This window comes from Uranotaenia lowii, chromosome 3 (genome assembly GCF_029784155.1).
Source record: "Uranotaenia lowii strain MFRU-FL chromosome 3, ASM2978415v1, whole genome shotgun sequence".
Lineage (NCBI taxonomy): Eukaryota > Metazoa > Arthropoda > Insecta > Diptera > Culicidae > Uranotaenia > Uranotaenia lowii.
In genome coordinates, this window is record NC_073693.1 from 337,604,427 (window position 1) to 337,629,737 (window position 25,311).

The following is a 25,311-nucleotide window of genomic DNA, read 5'->3' on the forward strand; positions in this document are numbered from 1 at the left end:
TTGGTAGCCAGATAACGCCTGATGGTGGTACCAGGAAAGACATCGAAACCCGGATCAGAAAGGCCCGATTTGCGTTTGCGAGTCTCCGAAACATCTGGCGGTCACGCCAGATCTCTCTACGAACAAAAATCCGAATCTTCAACTCAAACGTCAAATCCGTATTGCTGTACGGGTGCGAAACTTGGTGCACATATGCGGTGACGACGCGAAAACTGCAAGTATTTGTAAACCGCTGCCTGCGGAATATCATCCGCGCTTGGTGGCCTGGCAACTGGATCTCGAATGAGGAACTACATCGCCGGTGTCATCAAAGGGCGCTAGAAATCGAGATTCGGGAACGTAAGTGGAGATGGATTGGGCACACACTGCGAAAAGATGAAAACGAGATTTGCAGAGAAGCGCTAGATTGGAATCCAGAAGGTCATCGAAGAAGAGGCAGACCCAGAAACTCGTGGCGGCGAAGCCTAGCCGCTGAAATCCGAACTGTCGACGAGAATCTTGACTGGGACCAGGTGAAGACGCTGGCTCCGGATCGTCAACAGTGGAGGTCTTTTACAACGGCCCTATGCACCGGTGGATCGGCGCGGGATCATTAAGTAAGTAAGTAAGAACACCCTGTGTCCTTCGAAGCTCAAGTTTAAAGAGAGCATGGGAGAAACCCAATGTGGTGGAAAGCGTTGAATTTCAAGTGAAGAAAAGTGTGTAAAAGATGTGTTAAAAATTTGAAGGAAAATATGGAGCTTCTCATGCTAGATGTGATTGATCACGACAGGTACGTTATATTATTTTAAATTTATTAATCAATCGACTTTTTAAAAGTGGTGTGATAGATTTTAATTATCTGGCAAAAACGACCTGAAACGAAGTAGAAGAAGCATTGAATCTGAGCTTTTGTTCTAAGCGTTTTTCAAAGCTTTCTTCAGGAAGAACATTCGTTATATCTATCCAACATACAGTAGTTCATAACTTGCGGTAGATTCCACTATAAAATTTTGAAGGGCTTTTAAAATATTCATTATTTCATTTAAAGCTCTAGTTTCCAAAAAAAATTTTCGCGAGTACTCCAACCTTTTTCAACTCAAGACTATTTCGGATCATATGTAAGTACGACTTTTACACTCAAAATATTTATTTCTCTTTGTATGTACTTTCCCTAGCCTATTTTCATAAACTTTCCTTTTGGCAACATAAATTTCGCTGAAAATTAAACCACAGAAGAATATTATTATTTCTGTAAATTATCTAAAAATGCATGATAACAATTTCAATAAAAAATTTTTTTGGCACCGGCTGACATTGTTAGATAAAATTTAACATAAACTGAAAATAGTTTAACATTCACTTCTCTCGTTACCAGTATTTTCTATGTACCGAATAATGCTAATTTGTTGGCTAAGCACGCACTCAATCCACCACTTGGTCTCTTCTTTTGTTCGATGAGTTTAGCCTTTCTAACTTCCGGTTTGATTAGCTAGCACAAAGCGCTTTTCTTGAAGCATGTAGTTTATATGTTATGATACATTAGAAATGAACATGCACCATTTAGATCCTTTTTATTCATGATTTAGTATCGTTAAAAGTACACATCTATTTGGTGATAGTTTTTTTTTCAGTAAACAACACGAACATATCTAAAGGATCACCTCGAACAGTGAATAGTATTAAAATTTGATAAATTTCTGCTGCGAAATTTGTGCTTATCTTAATTTGGCGGTTCTAAACCACCCAACAGCGCTGGATTACATACATTTCTGTGACTGATTAATACTTGTACCTTCAACAATTAGTACTCCTTCCTTTCACCATGCCACTGCTAAGCAGAAATTAGAAATGTTACCAGTGCATTGTCGAATTGCGTGCTCCAGAACGTGTTTAAATATTGTGGGTTGGGCTATCTATGAAACGATGCTTCGCGCTGCGCACCTTGCTGCACGAAGCCCGGCGCAAGGAACTTACACTACCGCTAAATCCATCGTGATCTAGAGATTCTGATGAAAAGGCTTCGTGTTAGACGTTATCAGATTTTCGGTAAGGATAAGTTACAGTTTGCAGAATAGATGAAGCACAAAATAATGTAAAATTTAAAAACCATTGCAAATTGAAATTAAAATAGGAGAGTAAAGAGAGAAAAAGAGAAGAATAGGTGAATTAGAGCATATTTGTTCTTTTAGGTTAGAAAAACAGTTTTTAACATGATATTGAAACTTTAAAGTACATGCTTCAAATTAAAACGAAAGTATTAACCTTTATTTAAACAATCACTTACTAAGCGTTATGAAATTTACATTTGTTATTATATAACTACGGTTAATTTTAGCTTATTTCCTGGCTAAATTATTAGGATCGATTTTGGAAACAACTCATAAACTTGTCATCTACAATCATTTTTCACAACATTTCATGAAACCTTTCTTTCGATGATGGCAACACACTTAGAAACGCAACATATCATGTAAATCCTTTTGTAGAGATTGTCATTAAGCGTAACAGTAATAAATAATACAATAGAAACATGCAACACAGTCGTGACATTTCTATCCTTTAAGCTTACATTTACTATATCATCTAGCATTGTTACGGTAGAATTTGATCCTGCGTTTATATTCAAAAGGCACAAGAGTAAGAGTCGTGGAATCTTTCAAACTAACACTGATTTCAAAACCTACAGTAATCGAAATAAATGGCTTGGAAGTGAAACCAAAATCACATTCATTAGTTCTTTCCGCGCAATAAATGGAAAACCGTGACACATTTGTAAAGCCAATCTGACTGAAGTGACCATTTACCACACGGAAAATAGTAATCGTTAACGTAACAAACGCTGGTATACACGACATGTCAGAGGAGATAAACACATAGAAGGTGAGATCGTTAGTTTGAGGAAGAACCTTTATCCGTTGGTGACCCGAGCGTCAGGCTACTCAGACTGGAGCTAAGATTGTAGGGTCGTGGCGACGGTGGCATCGGAGTGTTCTCCTCCACAGGAAGGCAAGTCTCCACCATCGCCTCCAGGCAATTGACGAAGAGTTCCGAGGATTCTACCATCATATTGTACTGTTGGTGAATAGAGAAAATTGTATGTTGTTAGTTTTTTTTAATTAAAGGGCATAAAGTACTGTTACTAACTGTTTAGTTACCTACGCTAAAAATCTAATCAAGTCAATAGTAATAGTTGGTGCTCGTTGAAAAAACTAACACGTTTCAGACCAGATTAGATCGAAAAACGAAGATCGAAGATCTTTGTAAAAACAAAAGACATCAATTTTAAGTGAAATGTTCACTAGGGCTAGGGCACGACCGTGAGGTTTTGCCACCATTTCTACCTCAAAACACCTACACAAAACTCTTTCTTCTACGGAACATCGCATTTGGCAGGATCGGCAATGTCGCGACCTATCGACGATTCTGTCTAGGCTGACTCTTGTTCTGAAAAAACCTTTCGTTAGGAGGTGGCCAGGAGATCTCCCTTCATGTCATCACCAAAAACACCGAGATGAGCATACCTTCCGCTATGTTTCGCTTGCCGACTCCGACGAAACGGTGCTGAATGCAGCTAATTCATTAGCGCAAGATCCGACTGTCATCCTGCCTGTATGTAGTGAAATCAGCTTTGTTATCCGGACCATATCAATTTTTTTTTGGAATGTACGTTCAGCGCTACTATTGCACAGAAGCAGTTCCTACGTCTTAGCCAGCCGAACTGTTTGTTTAAAAGTCCGCCTTTGCCCTAGATGAACCACTTGTTTGGATAGCCAATGCCGTATTGTGGCGAGCTGTCGGCAAGCTTCGTTTATGACGTTCGCTGTTGCACCTTACTTAATGTTCCCGCGCCGATCCTCCTGTGCATAGGGCCGTGATAAAAAATTTCCACTGTTGACGATCCGGAGCCAGCGTCTTCACTTGGTCCCAGTCAAGACTTCGACAGTTCGTATTTCGGCGGCTAGGCTTCGCCGCCACGAGTGAGATAGAGAGGCTGGGTCATTCGGCCGATGGACGTTAGGCCGAATGGGTGATCTGGCCGAATAGGTTATTCAGCCGAAGGCTGTTAGGCCGAAAAGACGCAAGGCCGAAATGATGTTCGGCCGAATGGTCACTAGGCCGAATGGTCATTAGGCCGATGAGATACAGTGAGCAAAATAAGAATAGCACCACTATGTGTTTTGCTTGTTAAAATATGAATATTTAAAAATCACCAAAATTTTCTTCTATAAGTTGTTTTGAATTGTTTAACGGATAAATCAAGCATAAGTTTACTTTTTTTGGACGTTGCAATTGGCGTTGAGGACCAAAACTATGGAAAAAGGGTGCGAAATAAGAATAGCACCACTTATGTTTTTTTAACAAAAACAAGATTATTTCTAAAAATTTACTGTGTAAAAGTGAATAATAATGCTTCTACGAATTATTTGAATAGATAACTGTATTTTGAGGAGTTTTCTAGAATTTCAAAGATTTTCAAAGGTTTTAAAAGGGGGTTTTAAGAAATGCTCCTCTACCGTTTAGGAATTTGATACTTCAGCTATAATACTTTATCAAACTGCTTTATTTCTTCATTATCATTCACAAGTATGATGCAAATTGACAAAACATAGATTTGATGCTGAATTTGAATAAAAAAAACAGGCTTCAAATTCAAAAATACTAATGTTTTTAAATAGTCAAACGCTATTTCTTTAGTTTCAAGTCATAGATGGCAGCACTATCTTGCAATTAAACCGAATTGATGCTTATTTTCGAATATCTCGGATTAATTCAAGTGTGCTGGATGATTTTGGTCAAAAAATAAGTACTTGGTACCGTGTGACCGCCTTGGAAATTCTAAGATCACAATATCAAAAAATAAGAATTTCATCAAGGACCCATAAAAGTGAATTTTTTGGACCGATAATCAGAATAACTTTGTACCTTCTGATGGAGCTTGATGAATCAGATAATTAGCAGTATTATTTGTATGAATCGGAAGTTGAGCTGAGCAGGAATTTTGGCGGTGTTATATTCTTGTGCTGGTGTTTTTTTTTCAAATCCGCCAAAGAGTTCTGCAGCGTGAACTCCAACAAAACTTTGTTGGAAAACTACCTCGAAATGATGAATATGGGCCTAAATAAACCAGAAAAATCAATTTTAAAACTTAATTTGATTTTAACGGCAAGATAGTGCTGCCATCTATGACTTGAAACTGGAAAAAGTGATGTTTATTGAAAAAAAAATCTAAGTTCATGAATTCCAACCTGTTTTTTTCTGATTTAAAATAAACCGAAAATGTTTGATTCTTCATTTCACGTCATTTTAATGAAGAAAGTAAGTAGTTTGGTAAAGAATTACAGCTCAAATATCAAATTCCTTAGTTCTAGAGGAGCATCTCTTAAAACCTCCTTTTAAAACCTTTGAAAATCTTTGGAGTTCTAGAAAACTCCTTAAAATGCAGTTATCTATTCAAATAATTCGTAGAAGCATTATTATTCACTTTTACATAGTAAATTTTTAGAAATAATCTTGTTTTTGTTAAAAAAACATAAGTGGTGCTATTCTTATTTCGCACCCTTTTTCCATAGTTTTGGTCCTCAACGCCAATTGCAACGTCCAAATAAAGTAAACTTATGCTTGATTTATCCGTGAAACCATTCAAAACAATTTATAGAAGAAATTTTGGTGATTTTCAAACATTCATATTTTAACAAGCAAAACACATAGTGGTGCTATTCTTATTTCGCTCACTGTATATCAACTCTTTTTGCATGTTGGGGCGAATGGTAGTTAGGCCAAATGGTCGTAAGGCCGAATGGTCATAAGGCTGAATGATCGTAATGAATGGTTGCTAGGTCAACAAGAAATCTTTAGCACTTGTCTGCATGTTAGGCCGATTGGCTGTTAGGCCGAATGGTCATTAGGCCGAATGGATGATATGCCGAATGGTCATAAGGCCGATCGTCGGCCTTACGAACATTAGGCCTAACGCCCGTTCGGCCTGATGACCATTCGGCCAAATAACCTTCGGCCTAATGTCCCAATCGGCCGAACATCCGTCACCCTTTAAACCCATTCGGTCTAGCGACCTTCGGTCTAACATCTTTCGGCCTTCGGCCGAATGTTTGAGCCCCGTTTCTGAATCTGCCTCTTCTTCGCTGTCCTTCTGGATTCCATTCAAGCGCCTCTCAGAACATCTTGTTCTCATCTTTTCGCAGCGTGTGCAAAATCCATCTCCCTTTACGTCCCCGAATCTTGATTTCTAGCGCCCATTGATGACACCGGCGATGTAGTTCCTCGTTTGAGATCCAGTTGCCAGGTCACCATGCGCGGATGATGTTCCGCAGGCAGCGGTTTACAGATACTTGAAGTATTCGCCTCGTTACTGTATTTGTGCACCAAGTTTCGCCCCCGTACAGCAATACGGATTTGACGTTAGAGTTAAAGAGTCGGATTTTCGTTCGGAGGGATATCTGACTTGAGCGCCAGATTCGCTGTTGCACCTACGGTCATCAAATGGCCTAGTGGTCGCTGGAAAGAAATTTTAAAAAGATATTCGAATCAAACATAAGATATTTTAGCATTCACTTGGAGCAAGTTTACTCGTGTTGGGAAAAGTTGTAGAAATGTTTACACTTGTAGCAAATTTTGCCATGCGATAATGTTTTCAAGATCTTTGACCGTTGATTTTTTTTGCATCACAGCATGCGAAAATAGAATATGGTAAAGTTTTCAAAATGTGCTACAAGTGTCAAAATTTCTACCACTTTTTCCCAACACGGGTGAACTTGTTCTTAGGCTACGTTTACTCTAACACAGGTAAAAAAAATACGCTTTCATACGCAAAACCCGCAAAAATTCGATGAATTAAGGATAACACAGTACCTTGGTGAATGGTCCAGCAAATCGCCACAGGCCACCGAATCCACAGCTCTGCAGGAAGTGCAACGGTTGTTGGGAAGCATCCTCGCTGGCCAGCATGTTTTGGATGATGCTTTGCACCGAGGCCAGCACGATTTGATCGTTGGATACCGAGAGCACATTGTTGACCTTTTGATCGAGCAGCGAATGACTGTAATAACGGTAAGGCTGGATCAGTATTCTGCACTTTTACTACCTACATATGTATTTTGCAAGGCCTTACATTACGGGGAAAACCTTCGGGAAAACGACGGAACCCTCCGCCAGGTATTGATACAGGACACGCGTTTCCGCCTCATCGGTGGTATATTTGACCAGTGTTGCCAGTACAGTGAGAACCAACGCTTGTGTAGATGAATCAGGAAGCACCTCCGGATCGAGAAGCACGTTAGATTCATTGGACACGGATGATCGTGAGCCTCGTTCCTGTTTACGTGCGTTTTTGTATTACATAAAAAAGATTTACAGAAAGAAAAAAAATAGGAAAAACATGATTACTGGTTAGAAGATTTTGCGAACAATCTTTACTGCTGGTTCTACATGTGACAAGACAGCAGCAGTGAATCTCTTTAACGACTGTCGATTGTGCTATCAGAGCTTAGAATACTACTGTTTTGTATAGTTTAGCTGTAATAAACGAATTGTGTTCATTGACTTCCGCCCAATACCACGGCACATGTACACTGAACACAACACATAACAGACAGGTGCAATGTTTTGCTTAATGTAGCTCTACAAAAGCGAGTGTGGCACATCAAAATCTGTGTAGTTTTGGTCAGTACAACCAAACCTAAAGTGATTGTGATAAAGCAGCTGGATAAAAGTTGTGTATCGAAAGAGCAAAGTACAAATCACAACATAAAGAAGAAACGCAACCTCGGTGTATAAGAATTCAAAGATTTGTGATAGTAGGTATACAATATTTTCTTCAGTGGTGAGAAACAACACAAAGCAACAGACTGAAACATTTGCAGGAAGGTTTTCCGATATCAATAGTAAAATAGATTTATAAGAAACGGGATGACTGATACCTTCTGTCGATCGGTAGACTTGCCCTGGCGTTCTCTTGGCGTCGGCACGGAGAAAGATCGTTGCGTTTTGAACAGCATACGGGCTGTCTTGGAACACTTGAGGTCGAAAACCGGATGGCAGATCACCGGATTTTGATTTTAACCATTAAAACAAAGGTGTGTACAGAGGGGTGGTTTAGCCAATTGTTAAGTGTTACAACAAACCAGTTGGCATAACAATAGAACGAATATCGAAAAAAAAAACCATTGGGAAACCAAAGCCAACACATAAAAACGGATAGCAGAGGAGCACAATATGTGGTGTGAGTCGGTGAGCGTAACATCCAAGATGAGGCCGGTGATTTCACGGCGGACATGTTCAGTTTGATGTGATTTTTAAGACCAATAACAAATGGCATATGCATGCAGTATCGAAAATTAAGGCAAAAAAATAATTATCCAAAGTCAGAAACAAAGAACAGTGATTTATTTATCGTTTTTTTTTTTAAATTCAATAGTTTGTTACAGTGTGATTAATTTTGATTGTATTTGTGAGGAAGAATATTTTGCAAACAATGCAGTAGTGAAAAAAAAGGAAAAAAATTGAATGATTTCGGTGGCAAGATATGATGGATTGGTAGGAGATGGTTGATCCAAATACACAAGCATCGTTTTGTTGGAATCAGGCGCAATGAAGGGGGAAAAAGAGAAGGGGTGACAGTTAGCATTCATATTCGAGTATTGGCATGAAAACAATGTGTATTATAAAGTTTCGAAAAAAAAGGATTTGATGCTCAAGACGAAACGACCAAAGGGTGATTTCTTTGAGTGAAGGTTTGTGAACCCCGTTAATGTAAAATAAGTAAGAATACAAAATTAGAATAATATGAACGGGCTCCTTTAGCTATTCTTAAAATAGTCATTGTTTTTATGTTTCTTTTATTCCTAAACATTATGACCTTTTCATATCATGCGGAACTTGTGGTCGAAGTTACTTTATGACTTGAGCCGCTGTACATCAGCTCAGAGGACTAGCGTTCTATCGACAGTACTATGGCAGTAGTCCAGCAAGCTACTAAATGAAATTCAAGAAAAGCTGAGAGCTACGTGAAATTCCGTTGAAAAATCACCTGGAATTCCAAAGTTGATCGATGAATGTTAAAAAAAAACTAACACAAACACTTATAACATCTCAATAGAGCTTAATGTTACCTCGATAAGATTTCAATAACTTAACACTAAGCGTACATCTTTCGAGAGTAAACCACCAACTTACAGAAAGAGTACTGTGTCGTGGCCGGGATTCGATCTCAGGGCCGTTGGCTCGGAAGAAATGACCGCTTACTCAATCACAAACTTAAGCAGTGAAAAATTCCGTAGAATAAAGTTTAAAGTCGCGAAAAAAATTTCAAATGGATTTTACGTATTTTTATGTAATGTATTAAAAAAGATAACCTTAAACGTAGAAAACGTAGAAACGAACTTTTTCAATTAAAAAAGCACACATTAAGTATTGCAAATAGAGAGAAAAACAAGATGAAACTAGCAAATTGTTTTAAAGTATCTTAACGTTTTTTTTATTTCAAGAAAATATTTTTTATTATTTTATTTAAAGAAAACATGAGAAGAGTCAGCCTTTTAACAGCTTCAAACATACAAGTGTTAGGGAGACTTCAAAAGCATTGTGAAGTGAAAATTGCGAGTAGAAACAGAAAATACTTTCTTTAGATAGTTTTTTTTAAAGAAAATTGTAACCCTTTGGATCTCGGCTGCCCAAGGAAAAGACCAACAGTGTGATAAATAACCGTAACCAAACATACAGAACGGAACAAACCTTACAGGTTTTCTTTGTGGCGATCTTCGTAGTTTTTCTTCAATTTGTACATTTTCGTCGTACAAAGAACAACCGAAACGTTTAAAAAGAGTAAATCAACATTAAAGAAAATGAGGAAAATACTCCAAACGATAGACGAGAAGATGTCGGAAACCTATACGAATGCCGTTTTCCTGCTGCCAATTCTATATTGAACCGCACACATTTGAAACCATTCTAAGAGGAAACAATTTACTAGTACGAGTTTATCGGGAAAACGACAGACGACAATAATTTGGCTTAGTCGAGGAATCGTAAAAAAACACACACACACCCAATAACGTAAAATGTAAAGAAGATAAACTTTTAAAGAGTTTTTCTAACGAAAGTGAGATTATGTTTGAAGAAGTGGAAGCCAAAAATGATTGAGAGTGGAACTCTTGCAGAACGAATTGTAACGCTTTGAAACGTAAAAACCAGTCTAAATTCAGAAGTAGTAGTTAGATTAGAAGAAGTAGGTAGTAGATGTAGAAAAGAAAATAGTTATGAAGAAGAAGTTGCGAGAAGAGAGAGAAGTTGTGAGTATTGATTCGCTGATGCATTCCAGAAGAATTTTGGGTTGCAGGGATGCTCAAGATCTGGTTTTGATGGGTGTTTAATTATTTTTGTTGTAGGGAGGGAGGTTTTTGGCTTTTCGCCGGTTATCCTTACTTTGATTGCCGCAATGTCTTGCAGGCATTCGACGACGGCTGTAAAATCGCTCGATTCTTCTTCTTGAGCAACATCTTCGATTGATTGGGCCGGGCTAGTGCTGTTAGTGGCACTACTATTAGCGGTATTGATCGTCAGCGTACTGTTATTGGTATTTGTGGAAGTCGTGGTGATACTGGTAGTAGTAGTGATCGTAAGGTTGGTGGTGATAGTTGCTGTATTGGTATTGGTTGTGATGATAGTACTAGCGATGATTGTATTGAGAGTATTGTTAACATTGGCGCTCGGCACGGCGGAAGGCGGGGCGGAATAGATGTGGCCCTGTTTAAGAGCCAACAGCTTGGCAATGTTGGGATTTGTTAGGACCATCTGGTGATTGACCGGTTCGGACGAGGAACGCCGATTGCGGAAATCGCTCCGTTGATACGCTCCTCCAGCTATCTGACCCGCCGTCGAGTTACCAGTGATAGCATTCCCGACACTAACGGTCGTATTACTGTTATTATTTGTGATAATTGTAGTAGTGGTGTTACTGTTCTGGTTGTTGGTATTGTTGTTATACGCGGAAGAAGTGTTAGATGTGGTATTTGAATTAGTACAAGCATGTAACACAAACGAGGAATGACCGATCATTCCCAGGTGCGGATTATGACTAAGGTCTAAACTTCGCCAGGATTTTCCTTTGATAGCCGGGTCCTAGATGAGGAAAACGTTGGGATGCATACAAAATGGGTCTTTGTAAATTACATCTTATATGGAAGATCGTACTATAGTAGATAACTAAAAGTATTATGTTTCGAAAAAAAGATGCGCTTGATTGGTTTCAAAGTTTTATTCTAGCGAGAAATTTAAGAAACCATTCCCGTTATCTGAGATCCTGGCTTCTATTGTAATAAAATTTAGTTGGTATATGCAGACCTATCCTCATTCTATCAACTTTCAAACCAACCACTGATAGCTTCGGAAAAGAATTTGTACAGAATGCTATAGAAATTTGTGATTCCAGGTACAGATCTGTACAGACATTGTTGTAAAAACGAAACTCAGATGGACAGATGTGGTAGTTCAAGAGATATATGATCGAAATGGGGGGAAAATATCAACCTAATCTAATCAAAGGATAGTACTAATGCAAACTCCCAATAGATAACGGTATATAGTTCAACAACGATCACATTTGAAATTTTTGTACGAAAAAAAATCGGAACAAAATCAATTTAACCATTAATTTAACAAATTATTCAAAAATAAGTATACAACAACACAGCTGGTGGTGGGAAACCGATCGATGAAATATGGAATGGAAAATAAGAACTGGATGATAGCTGATCGCCCAAAAAACAAACAACATTTTCTTTTCTACGGGTTTCCGAAAATAATGATTTCCATCACTAAATACAGAACGTCAAATTGGTTATAATATCTACACAAAAATATCGAATCAACATATCTGGTGATACAATATAGAGCTTGCTACTTCCAAAAACAATTCGAAGCCGACAAGCTTCGTAGCAAACAAGTTTCCAGGAGCCGCAGGAATTGCTTGTTTGAACTGTTATTACCATATGTGTGATCGCTGAGTTTAATCGATAGGTTTTAATGGACAACGGAAAACTGACATCTGGTTTGATTTACCTCTCATTTAGCAAACGCATGTACTTACCGGATGTGGTTGAACTTTGTGCGACTGCCGGGCAAATTGAATGGCCGATTGGTCCAGCATATCCCAGGACTTTTGGCGGCGCACGTTTTGACCACCAGAACCGGCCTGTCCAGCAGTAATAGCAGCAACAACCGATGGATCGCCGGTCGAACCCGGTTCCAAGATAACACCACTCTCAATGGGCCATCGGGGAAGAGTATGCTTTATATGGCAACGGGATCGAACTTCCTCCGAAAAGCAAACAAGGGCTGAAGACAAACACAAAACCGAATGAATACACAATTTCCTAATGCAACAATTCGTAACCAACCTGTTAAATAGGCTACACTGTCCGGTGTAACTTCAAATTTATCCCTGCGATGAGGTTTGGCTATTATTCCCAACAGCATGGTTAACACCCGAGATGTTCGGGAAACCGTCGTTGGCGTCGGATGTCGGAAGCCTTTGAGCAAATGACCGACCAGGGCGAAATGGAAATTCGATTTAAACGACAAACCTACAGCATGATCCAGCTGTTTGAAGTGCCATTCCAGCGGTTCTCGAGTTGCCATCATGACATCGGCAATGTTCTGTTTGTCGAAAAGTTGTTGCGAATTGAGTGTGTGCAAGTTTTGTTCCAGTAAAGCCAGTCCGGCTGCGTAGAGAGTCGATTCGTCCAGCTGCAGCACGCTAACTGCTACCCAAAACAGCGCTCTATGGATTGGAGATTCCGGCCGTAGCAATGGCTGTAACCTTGTTAGACACATGACCAAGGCTTCGAGCAGTATAATGTCATTGAACGATTCCAGGGCCTTCACAAGTATACGTAGTAGTTGTTTCACATCCTGATCAGTTATACTTTTCGAAATGCAGCCAAACACAATTAGGGCTCGTGGTTGCAATGCTGGATTGAAACAAAATGCGAAGCTTTTGGCCAAAGATGTCCAGGTTTGTAACCAATCGCAATCAGGAATGTCTCGCATGCATGCCTCCATTATTTCCAACAGTGCATCGGTTATAACTTCGAGAGACGGAAGAGCTAGGCGTTCGCGATCGGCCGGAGGTGTTTGGGAAACACGTTCATTGCCTAGCCATCGATCGTTGGGATGCCGGCAGGAAGAGCGGAAAGCAGTCACTGCAGCAGATTTAACCTTGCTTATACCGAAAAGTAGGTAAAACTTTGGCAAGGAGAATTCGTCCAGCGAGAGACGCAAAACACGTTGGGTTTCTTCCGAAAAGGACGGTTTTGTACAGGTACATAGTGAGTGAATTATATTTATGACTAGACCATGCGTTGAAGCTCGCATCGAAAGGGATCCGCTACAAACTAGGAAAGTAACCGTATGGAACAGGTAGGGCAGATGTCGCGCAACATCAAGACAGTTATTGAAGGACAACATAAGCAGATAACGTGCTAGTATGGCAATATCGTCCCACATCATGTGTTGTTCCAAATACTGAGTTGGCGAGTGGCACGTTTTGTCCATTACGCGACAGAGCCGTCCGATAACCTTCTTGGCCACAAGTTGAACATTTGCTGAAGCGAGCGCCACTGCAGTATCTGCCATAATTTCAACTTGTGGTGATCCTAATCCAGAACTTACAGACTTATGAATAAAGTTGTCCAGAACCATATCGATCAACTCTGGAATCTGCCCAATAGAACCCCAAATCTTAGCTTGAATCGATGGATACATCTCTTTCTGATCGATGGTTAAATTGATTAACTTCTCCAGGATCATGGCTACTTGTTTCTGTCGTTTTCCTTCATCGGAAGGCTTGCAAAAACGCACCAAATTGGCAAGCCATGGGGTCATGTACTCTAAACATAAATGTTTAAGCTCGATTGTGCTCCTCTGGAATCCTTGGATACATTCTTCCAAAAATTCCAACGTCAGGTGAGGTTCATTCGTCGCTAATGTTTCGCTAACCGATTTGATGAAGATAGTATTGTTCGAAGGAATACATAATCCTTGAGTTTCCAAAAGTTGACCTTCAATTTTAAGATCGAAAGTCGCTGTCAGTGCGCACAGTTGGTTATAGGCAGCCGTGCGTAGATTGGGATCGGAAGATCCAAGATTAAGCAGAGCCATGTTCAGTAACGTGCCCGGCACATCCTTAGGTCGTATTTTCTGATGTACCGTTACAGAGTCCGGTTGACTCAATTCCCAACGATTTCGGATGTGTATGATCGCCTGTACTATGTTGTCGCAATCATTGTGGATGAAACTTAACTGCGAACTTTCGTTAGCAATAGATAGCGTAAATTGGTTATCGTCAACCAAGCAAACTTCCTCAATTTCTGACGCATAGTACACGTCGTTCAGTAGCACAGAATGAGCCAATACTTTTGTCTTTTCAGCAGATGTAATTTGTAGCGCGGTGGGACCAACCTTGATAGCAACTTTTGTATCTTTATGACTTAGTTTTAGTGCGTTGCTGAATACTTTCAAATCTTCGTCTAATGACAGCGTCGCCCCTGGAAGTTTCTGGTTCTCTGGATCAATCACATCGTTCAACTTTGCCGGTGAATCGAGGAAAATCAGCTTCCTGCAGCCTTTCAATGGTGCCAGTATACGATCGTGAAATTTGGTGTACTCACGAACCCATGAGTTGCAGTTGTAAATATACACCGAATGAAGATTTTCGTAAGCAACTTCTGGCAACACATAGAACCATTTCTGTAAAAATTCCGTCCGGAATCGATTGTCGGAACAGGTGTGGGTAAAATCGATTACCACTTCGAATGGCGAATGACAAAAGGGCTTCAGTGTTAAAATGACATGATAAATCAGCAGATCTCCATTTGTTTCCCCGATCTTATAACGACGAGCGATGTAATAAAAAACAGGATTACCAGCTTTGCTCGTTCCTGCCTGGTAGAAAATGTTCATCGATTTCAGTGTTTTGAATTCTTCCTTTTCGTGCATCTGGTGCTTGACCATAATCTCTTCGAAATTTGTTGATGACATATCGATCGAACTCCAACGAGCGTAACTCGAAAATAGTAAATGGGAATCGACAGGTTTGTGCTCCGGAGGACCCAAGTAGGCCAGTAACGTGGCCATCTTATCAAATGGTCGTCGTCCAACGGCTTTATGATCGCGACTACTCGATAGGTAATCTCCAATTCGCTCCTGGTGCGACCACAATAACCGATGAAGCGCCAAAACATTGGCATCCGATATGAAACTCATGCTGTGAGAGGTCTGATCTACGGTTTCGCAGTCGGAAGCTATCTGTATGAAGAATCTTCTACCACCTTCAAAGTGTGAACGCAAAAAGTCGTTGAAACACAGCATGTGCTGTTCTTTCGAAAATTCCACATGATTTGCAATGTTTTGTAGAATTTTTGACATCAACATCAGACCGCGTTTGATTTGAGTGGGAACCTGTTTGCCAACGATGCCCAGTTCCTGTGGTGAAACAATAGCTGGGTTGATAAAACGCAGGAAAATAACAGTTCCTACGGCTCCGATGTTGTTCTGCAGTAAATTAGGGAAGCGCTTGCTAAGAACCTGGTACAAGCAGTGGCACATGGATCTTAACTGCGGTGGAAAACGATCAGCAGAGTTGACAATAGCGTCAAATACTTTCTGGGTTAGAGCAATCAGGTTCTTCCGGTTGACTTCGATGTCTTCGGTTGATTCTAAGCGCGCTGGATCGACTTCAAAGCTGGTCATCGGATCGTCCAGTAGTGGTCGGATTAACGGCTCTAGCAATCCTTGCAGATAACTGGCTCCGTATATTTTGAAACAGAAAGCCATAATCTTACTTCCAAGAGAATTGCCCCGAAACAAGGTCTGCATGCAGTCGGATACTTCAACTTCTCGATAGAACATATTCCACAGCAATGGGGAAAGCAAATGTTTGGCATCAAACAGTGTTACCAGTACCCGGGCTAATTCATCCATCTGCGAAGTTGTAACAACAGAAGCCAAGGCCATGGCTATTGGCAGCTCTCCCTTATCGCTGATCATGGTGACAAGTTGCACTAATTGTTCGAAGCGATCTGCCATTACCGATTCTGCAAGGGTGTCAAACTCTGTGCCTTGTTGAAGAATTTGTGTTAGTACTTCCATAAAAGCTGCTCGGGTTTGTAGATCGGGATTGTAACCCAAATCAATTGAATGCATTAGACCAGAATCAATATTGGCGCTGAGAAGATTCGACATTGCTTGAATTGTAGCATTCCGAAGTGCAGTCAGCTTTCCGGCCGCTACACGTGGACGTGGCGGAAGCAATGGAGGATTGTTGGTATCCTTATCCGCTTCTGAACCATCGACGCAATCGTTAAGAAGATTCATAAACAGAGTAAAATATTTAAGAAACAGTGCACTCTTTGCGTCCATTAGATCACCGCGATCTGATTCTTCTGGTTGCAACGGCAATCCGCGTAACAAAGCAGCCACAGCTTCCATACAGGCTTGATCCAAATCGCGTGTGATGAGCGTAACATCTCCCGAGCTAGGCGGAGCAATCTGATGCGATGTTCCCATCACCCAATCAGTGAGATACTCAACCAGCTTGTTGCGGAACTTCATTTCTTGGCGGAATGCCAAATCATCTCTTCTTTTCATCATGACCTCAACCAACTGACACAGTTTCGTTTTAATGTGGATTGCATGGACGGTCATGTCCAGATGACGAACGTATCGCACAATAGCGAGCATCAAATTTTCAATACTCGTAACCCCAAGGTGTTCAGCGTTTGCAGGTTGATCATTTTGATCTTTGCTTTGACGACCGTCTAGAACAGATTTCATGATGTAAATTGTATGTTCTATAAATTGCGTGTTAATATCCGTCACCACAACCTGGCCCTGCTGGTCGAAAAACTTCTCCACAATCGACCGTATTTGATCGAAAAGAATTGGATATAGTTGAGCGGACATTTCCTGACCGACTAATTCTTTTACATTTTTTTGAATCTGAGGCCCAAACTTTTCATTGTTACACACTAATAATCTCAGAAGTTGTCCGATAAATTGTGTGACTGGACAGTATTGCACATCTTGACTTCCACCTCCCATACCCATTGACGTAACTAACGAGCCCATTATTGGGTGCATTGATCCGCGTCCAGAGCTCGAACTCGAGAGGGATGTAGTGGATTGCATTAGGGATGGTCCACTGATCCCAATAGGAAGTATTTGAGTCTGAGCAAGCCGTTGGTTACGAGGTTTCTGCAAACAAACGCCTCCGAGTGCCAACAGGAACCATGTCATGTTAGCCCATTCTGTAATTTGTTCTTCCAAATCATGCTCCGAGCTCTGGTGGCTTGCTCGTCGTTTTCCCATACTTCGATGAAACACTTCCGCCTGACCTTCTTCCGGTTTCCCTTTAGGATAATTTTGAAGAACTTTTGATGTTACCTCCCAGTTGCGAAAAGTCTCTTCCCAAGCAGGTTGGACGCCATTGACGCAGTGCTCAATTTTTCTCATTAATGACATAATATTTTTCTGTAACGTTGCACGACCTTGTGTGTGTTCGAAAAAGTTATACCGCGATTCAACGTTCTGGGTAGTCAGGGTACTCGATGTGTGCGATAATTCCTGGTACAGATGATAGTTGGGAAGAATGAAACCAACAGTTAGCTCATCTGATCCGGAACGAATTTCAGCCTCCTCGCAAAGCAATCCAAAGCATGAAAGTGAAACCATTACGGCATCCAGATCGACCGACCATAGGTACATGAAAAATACCACTTCCAGTTTGATGTGAGCTTGTCTACAAATGGCAATTTGAGATCCAACATTGGCATAGTCCTTGTGCCTTTGGAGGAAAGTGTTCCGACATATGAGAATTTCTCTCAGCCATTTCAACACGTCCGTGTAATTAGCGATCTGGTGTTGAATCAGTTTTTGGGAGATTGAAAATAGAACTTGCGAACTTACATCCCAGAATGTATTTATTGGAGCCTCTGGATTCCACACTTCAATTTTATCCGGCGAATGAAGTGCTAGAAGTGCTTCCATAGCTTCCTGTGCGACATCCGGCATAGTCGGTGTGTGGACCAACGATACCAGTCCGTTGATCAGCTCCAGTGTTGAACTTTGCACCTCATGTCCAGCTTTTCCAAGACTGTTGAGAAGCAACATTGGATCCGCGTGAATAAGCCGTACCATTAACAACAGTAGCGCTTTGTGGGCCGGACCTTCATCGGGTCGAGTGAGTCTGCTTTGAGCGTCTTTGGATTTCAGCGTAAGCGATGTAATCATTCTGAGCGGTGTATGAGCTATGTAACCCTGGGTTGCTTTATTCAAAGTATCTGTGAAAAGTGCTCTCAGTTCCCCTGACCTTGCGTAGACCAAATCAATTTGTGGCCACCAGGGTAGTCGAGCTTGTGTAACAATTTTCAACAATGAGCTCACTATTACAAAATGATATGCAGGCGGAGAATTCAGACTGAGGCACACTTTCAACGCTTCGTTGTTGTGCGGTTTAATTCTAAAACAGGAGACCCAGCAGTCGATCATCAGATCTATGTCTTGGAAATTATATCCCTGTCCTCGGGAAAACGGCTTAGCAGGATTGAAGAGCAACGCCTTCAAATCGTTGATGACACTTTGTACTAGCTGAAATGTTACGTTATTTGAATCATTTATGTTGATATAGGTGGATGCTTTGCACAGTTTAACACACGCAATAGCTGCCGATTCGGTGGATTGTTTGGACGAAGCGTGCGCTCCTAGCCCCTTTTTTATTCCCTCCATAAAATGTTTCTTTTTAAGATGCCTCGGTGAACAAGGAGCTCCTGAGTCGGCATTGACAATTTCCTCCAAGACCTTCGGACTCAATACTAGCAGCATAATCTGAAGCGGCCAGACAGCTGATCGCGCTTTCTTGTTTTCGGCATACGAATCCAGAATATCGAAAAAGGTCTCACAGCCTTTGGATAACTCATCGTTTGGGTTGCGTTGTAAATCTTCAAATTCTTTGGGATGGAACTCGATCCAGTTCCAGAGCGCTTTTTCCAGCGAGTTCAGTAAAATAAAATGGGCTGATTTTTTCAGCGACTTGAATTTCTGTATGGTTTCCGTCAGTAATTTTGTCAAACGGTTAACATCCAGATCGATGTGCTGTATCAACTCGATGTCACTGTAGTCCGGATTTTCTTCTGAGCAGGTGCTTAGCTCTTGTAACCGCGCTGAAATACGATTAAACACAGCTCCGAAATGATTTTGTGACAGAGCGTATAGAACTTTGGAAGCCAACGCTTTAAGAGATGTTGCGTTTTGGTTGTTTTCATTTTGGATGTCTGAAAAATACATGGAATAACAATTAATTTGTTGTCGGAAAACAATCACATCAATTTAGTACCAATGAACTGGCAAATTTCTCTGAGAAGCAATTTTACATTCATAGCTTCTTCGAAGCGCGCAGTATCTTTCGATTGTCCCGACAGGCATCGTTCCAGGGTTTCCAGTATGATGATCAACGAATCGTATACACAACGTTCCGGTTCGTGACCACGACAAGCCGGTGGCTGAAACTGCAAAATAATAAACTAGGATCAAATGTTGAGGACACTGCCGTTTCAAATCGTAAGACGTACAATCTCATTGACGCGTTGCAGCATTTTGGTCAAACCGGAAATCACCAAGGAAAACCGATAACGCGATATTTGTATCAAGCACGTCATCGTTTGGTCGATGCTGAGTCTCGCCTGTGTTCCATGTGGTCCAGTGCGATACGGTAGCTGAGGACAAAGAGAAATGAGTTATTATAAAGATAATATGTATAGAAATAATTCGGTATCGATTTTAGATTTGGGCAAATTGGTGTAGATTCATTGATGAAAACCGTTTTCATTGATACCAGCACATATAACATTGCGCGTGTCAAATTCGAAAAAACCCCATTCATTCATAGAACGGGCGCACGTGAGTTTACTATCTTGTTTATAAACAAACTCACCCATCCACCCCCCACTTAACGGAGCCGGCATAAATGTAAACATAAACATTCCACCCACGCCACAAATCGATCCAGCCCACTCCGACTCCGACAAGGCCACGGCCCACCCACCCACGGACGATTATCGATCGATGGAGAAAAATCTTTTTCCCGGATGGCTGAGGCCGAACCCCGATTGGGGCTATGCACTCTGGGCTGAAACAAATTGCTCGGAAAATTCACTCACCTGCTCCTCGAAACGATTTAACAGTGAGTTAGCCCACTCGCCTGGCTTTTGGGTGGCCATTTTATGCTCGATTCGATGCTAGCGGGGTCACTTTTCACTTCATTTTCCAAAAATTTAAACCGAGCACTGTTTCAGGTTCTGCGACCAGCAAGCAAAATTTTCTCCTTTTGACAGATGAATGTGCGCCAGGGTGGAATCCTCGTCCAAGGTACGATTTTTGTCGGAGTGGGGGTGAAAAATCAGTGCTGCCCAACTCCAAAACCGATTATATAGATGATTAAACGGTTTGGGATCATCACCAAAGAATTAATTGTGTTTCCCTTCTAAATATGGCTAGGAAGTACAATAACGGTCTTAATTCGGATGCGTCCATAAAACATCTCCAAGGAAACATTTTCAGCCAATACTAAAATACTAAAATTTGACAAGTTATGAAACGAGAAGGAGATAAAAACATTGAAAAGAATTTCAATTTGGCTTCGAACACAGCTTCAGAGTAATTAAAAATGTTTTTCTGTTTTTGTTAATGTTTTCTTTTGTTTCTTCGTCGTTTGATATCTCTTTTCGTATCTTATTTTAATTTTTTTTATCTGTTTTGTCTTTTGTTTTCGTTCTTCCTAGTTATTATTTTTATGTTTTATATTTCTTTTGTCGTGATTTGTTTCTTTAATGTCTTTTTTTCTTTTGTGTCTTTTGGTCTTTTTTGTCTTTTTGGTCTTTTTTGTTTTTTTTTGTCTTTTTTGTCTTGTTTGTTTTTTCGTCATTATTGTCCTGTTTGTTTTATTTTCATTTTGGTTTTTTTTTCGTCTTCTTTGTCTGTTTGTTTTTTTGTCATTTTAGTATTTTTTAATTTTTTGTCTGTTTTGGCTTTTTTATCCTTTTTTGTCCTTTTTGTTTTTTTTTGTCTGTTTTGTCTTTTTTTTTCTTATTTGTCTTTTTTGTCTGTATTGTTTTGATTTTTTGTCGATTGATTTTTTCTCTTTTATGTCTTTGTAGTCTTTTCATTGTTTTAGTCTTTTTTGTCTTTTTCTTTTGTTTTTGTCTTTCTTGTAATGAAGGCGATGACTTTTTCTTTGTTTTTATTCTCTCTTTTCTGTCTTTTTGTGTTTGTTGTGTTTTTGACAGAGTTTTTGTGAAGCACTTCTTCCTTGGGACCCATCTTATTAACGACTCACTTTACTGAAAATTTCATTAAAAAAATTACGCATACAATAGTGGTAACAAACAAAAAAAGTGTTGCATTTTTTCAGCTACATCCTTTATAGAAATACTTTACAGTAGATGGTAACCTTATGGTACGACACTAGAATCTAGACCGGCAAGTCTTCGGCATCGGTTCATTTGGGTAATCATGCGGGGGCGCCGAAATGCTTGTCGACGTCGATTTACTCCTGCGGCGCCTACCGTGCCATCCATAGCCCATCGGCGTCGCCGTCGTAACGTTCCCATTCGATTTATGAACGGATAAGCTTTTTCCAAGCATTGCCTGCATTTGATATTTATAAAGTGATTCACTCGTCGTACGTGGATGCTAGTGTTAGTTGATTGAAGATTGAAACAACCCAAACAACCGACCTCCACACAATTTCATAAGCTCCACACACCGACGACGAACGTTAGTTAACAGCGACGTTAAGGTGGCGACGTTGACTTGAGTGATCTTCAGTTGTTTGGTGAACCTCGTGGCGTTTGGATCAGTTTCGTTTCGTCGAGTATCGTTGTTGACGCGCGCTCCCCCTTGAAGTTGTGTTTTGGAAGTGAGGTGAGATTAAGTAGAGGTGCTATAACAGAGCTCGTTGAAGAATAAGTAAAACTCCTCATAACGACAAAGAAATCTACGTGATTTGCATATGGCGATTGGGTAGAACGGAATCTTGTGTTGGAACTCGTACGGAATTCTGGGATTCCCAGAATATTGGATGATTATGATAGGAAAACAAGAAGCATCGTCCAAACCCGTCTCTTGTCTGATCTTACGGAAGTCTATCGAGACGAAGTTGTTGGGATTGCGTGATCAACGTTTATAATTGATGCAAGTTGAGTTGATACGGAGGGGGACTTTCCTATAGTCAGTGGGCAGGCGAGAACTAACAATAGGTCCATAATATTTGTTCCCAAACAATAGATCACTTTCTAGCTGGACTTGAGGCGTTTTGTTGAGATGTAACTCTATATTTAAAATTCATGTGAAAACTTTGTTGCTTCTAAAATCACTATCACTATCTCAGTGCTTTTAAAATTCGTAAATATATTAGTTTTCTTGAATACAGTTTTAATTTTATGTTCAATATTGCTCGATGGAAAATTGATTTGGTAAGTCTCATCTATCCTATTTTATATCTAAAAAAATGTCATGAAAATCAATCTTTTATTCTTATTCGGAGCAGCAATTACGAAAAATAATTTCTGAATTTTAGATCAAAATTCTGAACCTAAATCTCATTTCCAAAACTGAATTCTTAAACAACTCAATCTGAACTCTAACTTGGATTTTCAATCGAAAAAATGAATCGAAATTCCTAATTTTAATTTTAATATCGAATTCTGAACCAAAATTCTAAGTCTGGAATTTTGAACCTGAGTTTGAATTCGTAATCTAAATTATGAACTAGATTTCTTGGACTGGATTCTGGACCTGAGTTCTGATTCGAAATTTTGGATAAAACATTCAGATTTGATACATACATATTTGATTTTTGAATCTGAACTCAGTGGTTCGAATCTGAGTTCTGTTTTTTGAAACTTAATTCAATTAAAAATAACTTAATAGGTATATGAATCTGAATTCGGAATCTTAAGTTCGAATCTAAATACCGAATCTGAATACAGAATCTGAATGCTCAATCTAAATTTTGAATTCTGAATCCGAATTTTGAATTCGAATTCTGAATCTGAATTTTAATTCTGGAACTGAATCTGAATCGGAATTTTGAATCTAAAACTGAATTCTGAATCTTAATTCTGAATTCTGAATCTGAATTCTGAATCTGAATTCTGAATCTGAATTCTGAATCTGAATTCTAAATCTGAATTCTGAATCTAAATTCTGAATCTGAATTCTGAATTTTGAATCTGAATTCTGAATCTGAATCTGAATTCTGAATCTGAATTCTGAATCTGAATTCTGAATCAGAATTCTGAATCTGAATTCTGAATCTGAATTCAGAATCTGAATTCTGAATCTGAATTCTGAATCTGAATTCTGAATCTGAATTCTGAATCTGAATTCTGAATCTGAATTCTGAATCTGAATTCTGAATCTGAATTCTGAATCTGAATTCTGAATCTGAATTCTGAATCTGAATTCTGAATCTGAATTCTGAATCTGAATTCTGAATCTGAATTCTGAATCTGAATTCTGAATCTGAATTCTGAATCTGAATTCTGAATCTGAATTCTGAATCTGAATTCTGAATCTGAATTCTGAATCTGAATTCTGAATCTGAATTCTGAATCTGAATTCTGAATCTGAATTCTGAATCTGAATGCTGAATATGAATCGTGAATTCTGAAACTGAATTCTGAATATGAATTCAGAATTCTGAATATGAATTTTGAATCTGAATTCTGAATCTGAATTCTGAATCTGAATTCTGAATTTGGATCTGAATTCTGGATTCCGAATCTGGAATTGAATTCTGAATCTGAATTCTAAATCTGAATTCTGAATCTGAATTCTGAATCTGAATTCTGAATCTGAATTCTGAATCTGAATTCTGAATCTGAATTCTGAATCTGAATTCTGAATCTGAATTCTGAGTCTAAATTCTGAATTCTGAATCTGAATCTGAATCTGAATTCTGAATCTGAATTCTGAATCTGAATTCTGAATCTAATTCTGAATCTGAATTCTGAGTCTGAATTCTGAATCTGAATTCTGAATTCTGAATCTGAATTCTGAATTCTGAATTCTGAATTCTGAATTCTGAATTCTGAATTCTGAATCTGAATTCTGAATTCTGAATCTGAATTCTGAATCTGAATTCTGAATTTGGATCTGAATTCTGAATTTGGATCTGAATTCTGGATTCCGAATCTGAATTCTAAATCTGAATTCTGAATCTGAATTCTGAATTCTGAATCTGAATTCTGAATCTGAATTCTGAATCTGAATTCTGAGTCTAAATTCTGAATTCTGAATCTGAATCTGAATCTGAATTCTGAATCTGAATTCTGAATCTGAATTCTGAATCTAATTCTGAATCTGAATTCTGAGTCTGAATTCTGAATCTGAATTCTGAATTCTGAATCTGAATTCTGAATTCTGAATTCTGAATTCTGAATTCTGAATTCTGAATTCTGAATCTGAATTCTGAATTCTGAATCTGAATTCTGAATTCTGAATTCTGAATTCTGAATTCTGAATTCTGAATCTGAATTTTGAATTCTGAATTCTGAATTCTGAATCTGAATTCTGAATCTGAATTCTGAATCTGAATTCTGAATTCTGAATTCTATATAAATTCAGGATCTGAATCTGAATTTTTAAATATGAATTCGGAATGTGAAACAAAATTGTAGATCTGAATTTTCAATCGGAATTGAGAATCTGAATCGTGAATGGAATTCTGACTCTAAATCTGAGTTATCGTTTTCGGGCTACTTTTTACTACGAGGGGTTGATTTTCGGCTTTCATGAATACTGATTCTGAAATCGAATTTTTAACTTCCAGGGATGAATCATCCTAAGGGATGAAAATCCCGGAAAAAAAGGATTTTTACTTCTGATTCCAGACTCTGATATTTGAGTTTGTAATCTGGTGTCTTGTTCCAGACTCTGATTTCTAATTCCTTTCTGATTCCTGTTCTTCTAATTCTTCTGAGCTTCAATAAAACAGCTTAACTTTAATCATCGATGAAATCGTTTAAATTGAAATCAAATTAAATTTCTTTTTCAAGTTTAATTAGTATAAAATTCAGGAAAATTATTCAGTTAGGCTTCCGCTTTTCCAAATCCGAATTGCCGCTCAACCCCTGCCATCAGATTTTGTACAGCCACCTTGTCCACCTTCTTCGCCACAGAAAGCCAGTTTGCCTTGAACTGCTGCTCGTCCTTAGCAGTTTTTTGGTCTTCTTTAGGTTCCGCTTGACAATAGCCCAGTAT

At 39.3% G+C, this 25,311-nt stretch overlaps 2 protein-coding genes across 8 annotated transcripts in view; one reads left to right on the forward strand and one right to left on the reverse strand.

Annotated features, from left to right (window-relative positions):
• Window positions 1-1,123: 1,123 nt before the first annotated feature.
• LOC129758631 (neurofibromin) lies at window positions 1,124-20,364 on the reverse strand. 6 transcript variants are annotated; one of them, XM_055756170.1, is made up of 11 exons: window positions 20,208-20,364; window positions 19,620-19,763; window positions 19,385-19,556; window positions 12,393-19,322; window positions 12,083-12,330; window positions 10,420-11,115; window positions 7,917-8,012; window positions 7,109-7,311; window positions 6,850-7,036; window positions 2,889-3,054; window positions 1,124-2,000 (listed from the first exon to the last, which is right to left on the reverse strand). In XM_055756170.1, exons 1-11 carry the CDS (start codon window positions 20,265-20,267, stop codon window positions 1,873-1,875), a joined length of 9,030 nt encoding a protein of 3,009 aa, XP_055612145.1. In that variant the 5' UTR covers window positions 20,268-20,364; the 3' UTR covers window positions 1,124-1,872. The 6 variants fall into 6 exon arrangements, with proteins under 6 accessions (XP_055612145.1, XP_055612144.1, XP_055612143.1 ...); XM_055756169.1 differs by having other exon boundaries at window positions 1,124-1,988; window positions 19,385-19,571; XM_055756168.1 differs by having other exon boundaries at window positions 19,385-19,571.
• Window positions 20,365-21,812: 1,448 nt separating this feature from the next.
• The window catches only part of LOC129755170 (serine protease inhibitor 88Ea-like), a 28,145-nt gene continuing 24,646 nt past the window's right edge, over window positions 21,813-25,311 (forward strand). The window contains exon 1 of one of the 2 annotated variants that reach the window (XM_055751532.1): window positions 21,813-21,969. Coding sequence is in view for 1 of the 2 variants with exons in the window: in XM_055751531.1 (XP_055607506.1) it covers window positions 22,488-22,520 (33 nt within the window). In the remaining variant the exon portion in view is untranslated. Of the gene's footprint in view, window positions 21,970-22,408; window positions 22,521-25,311 lie in introns of those variants that run through there. The other variant, XM_055751531.1, reaches the window with a different exon arrangement.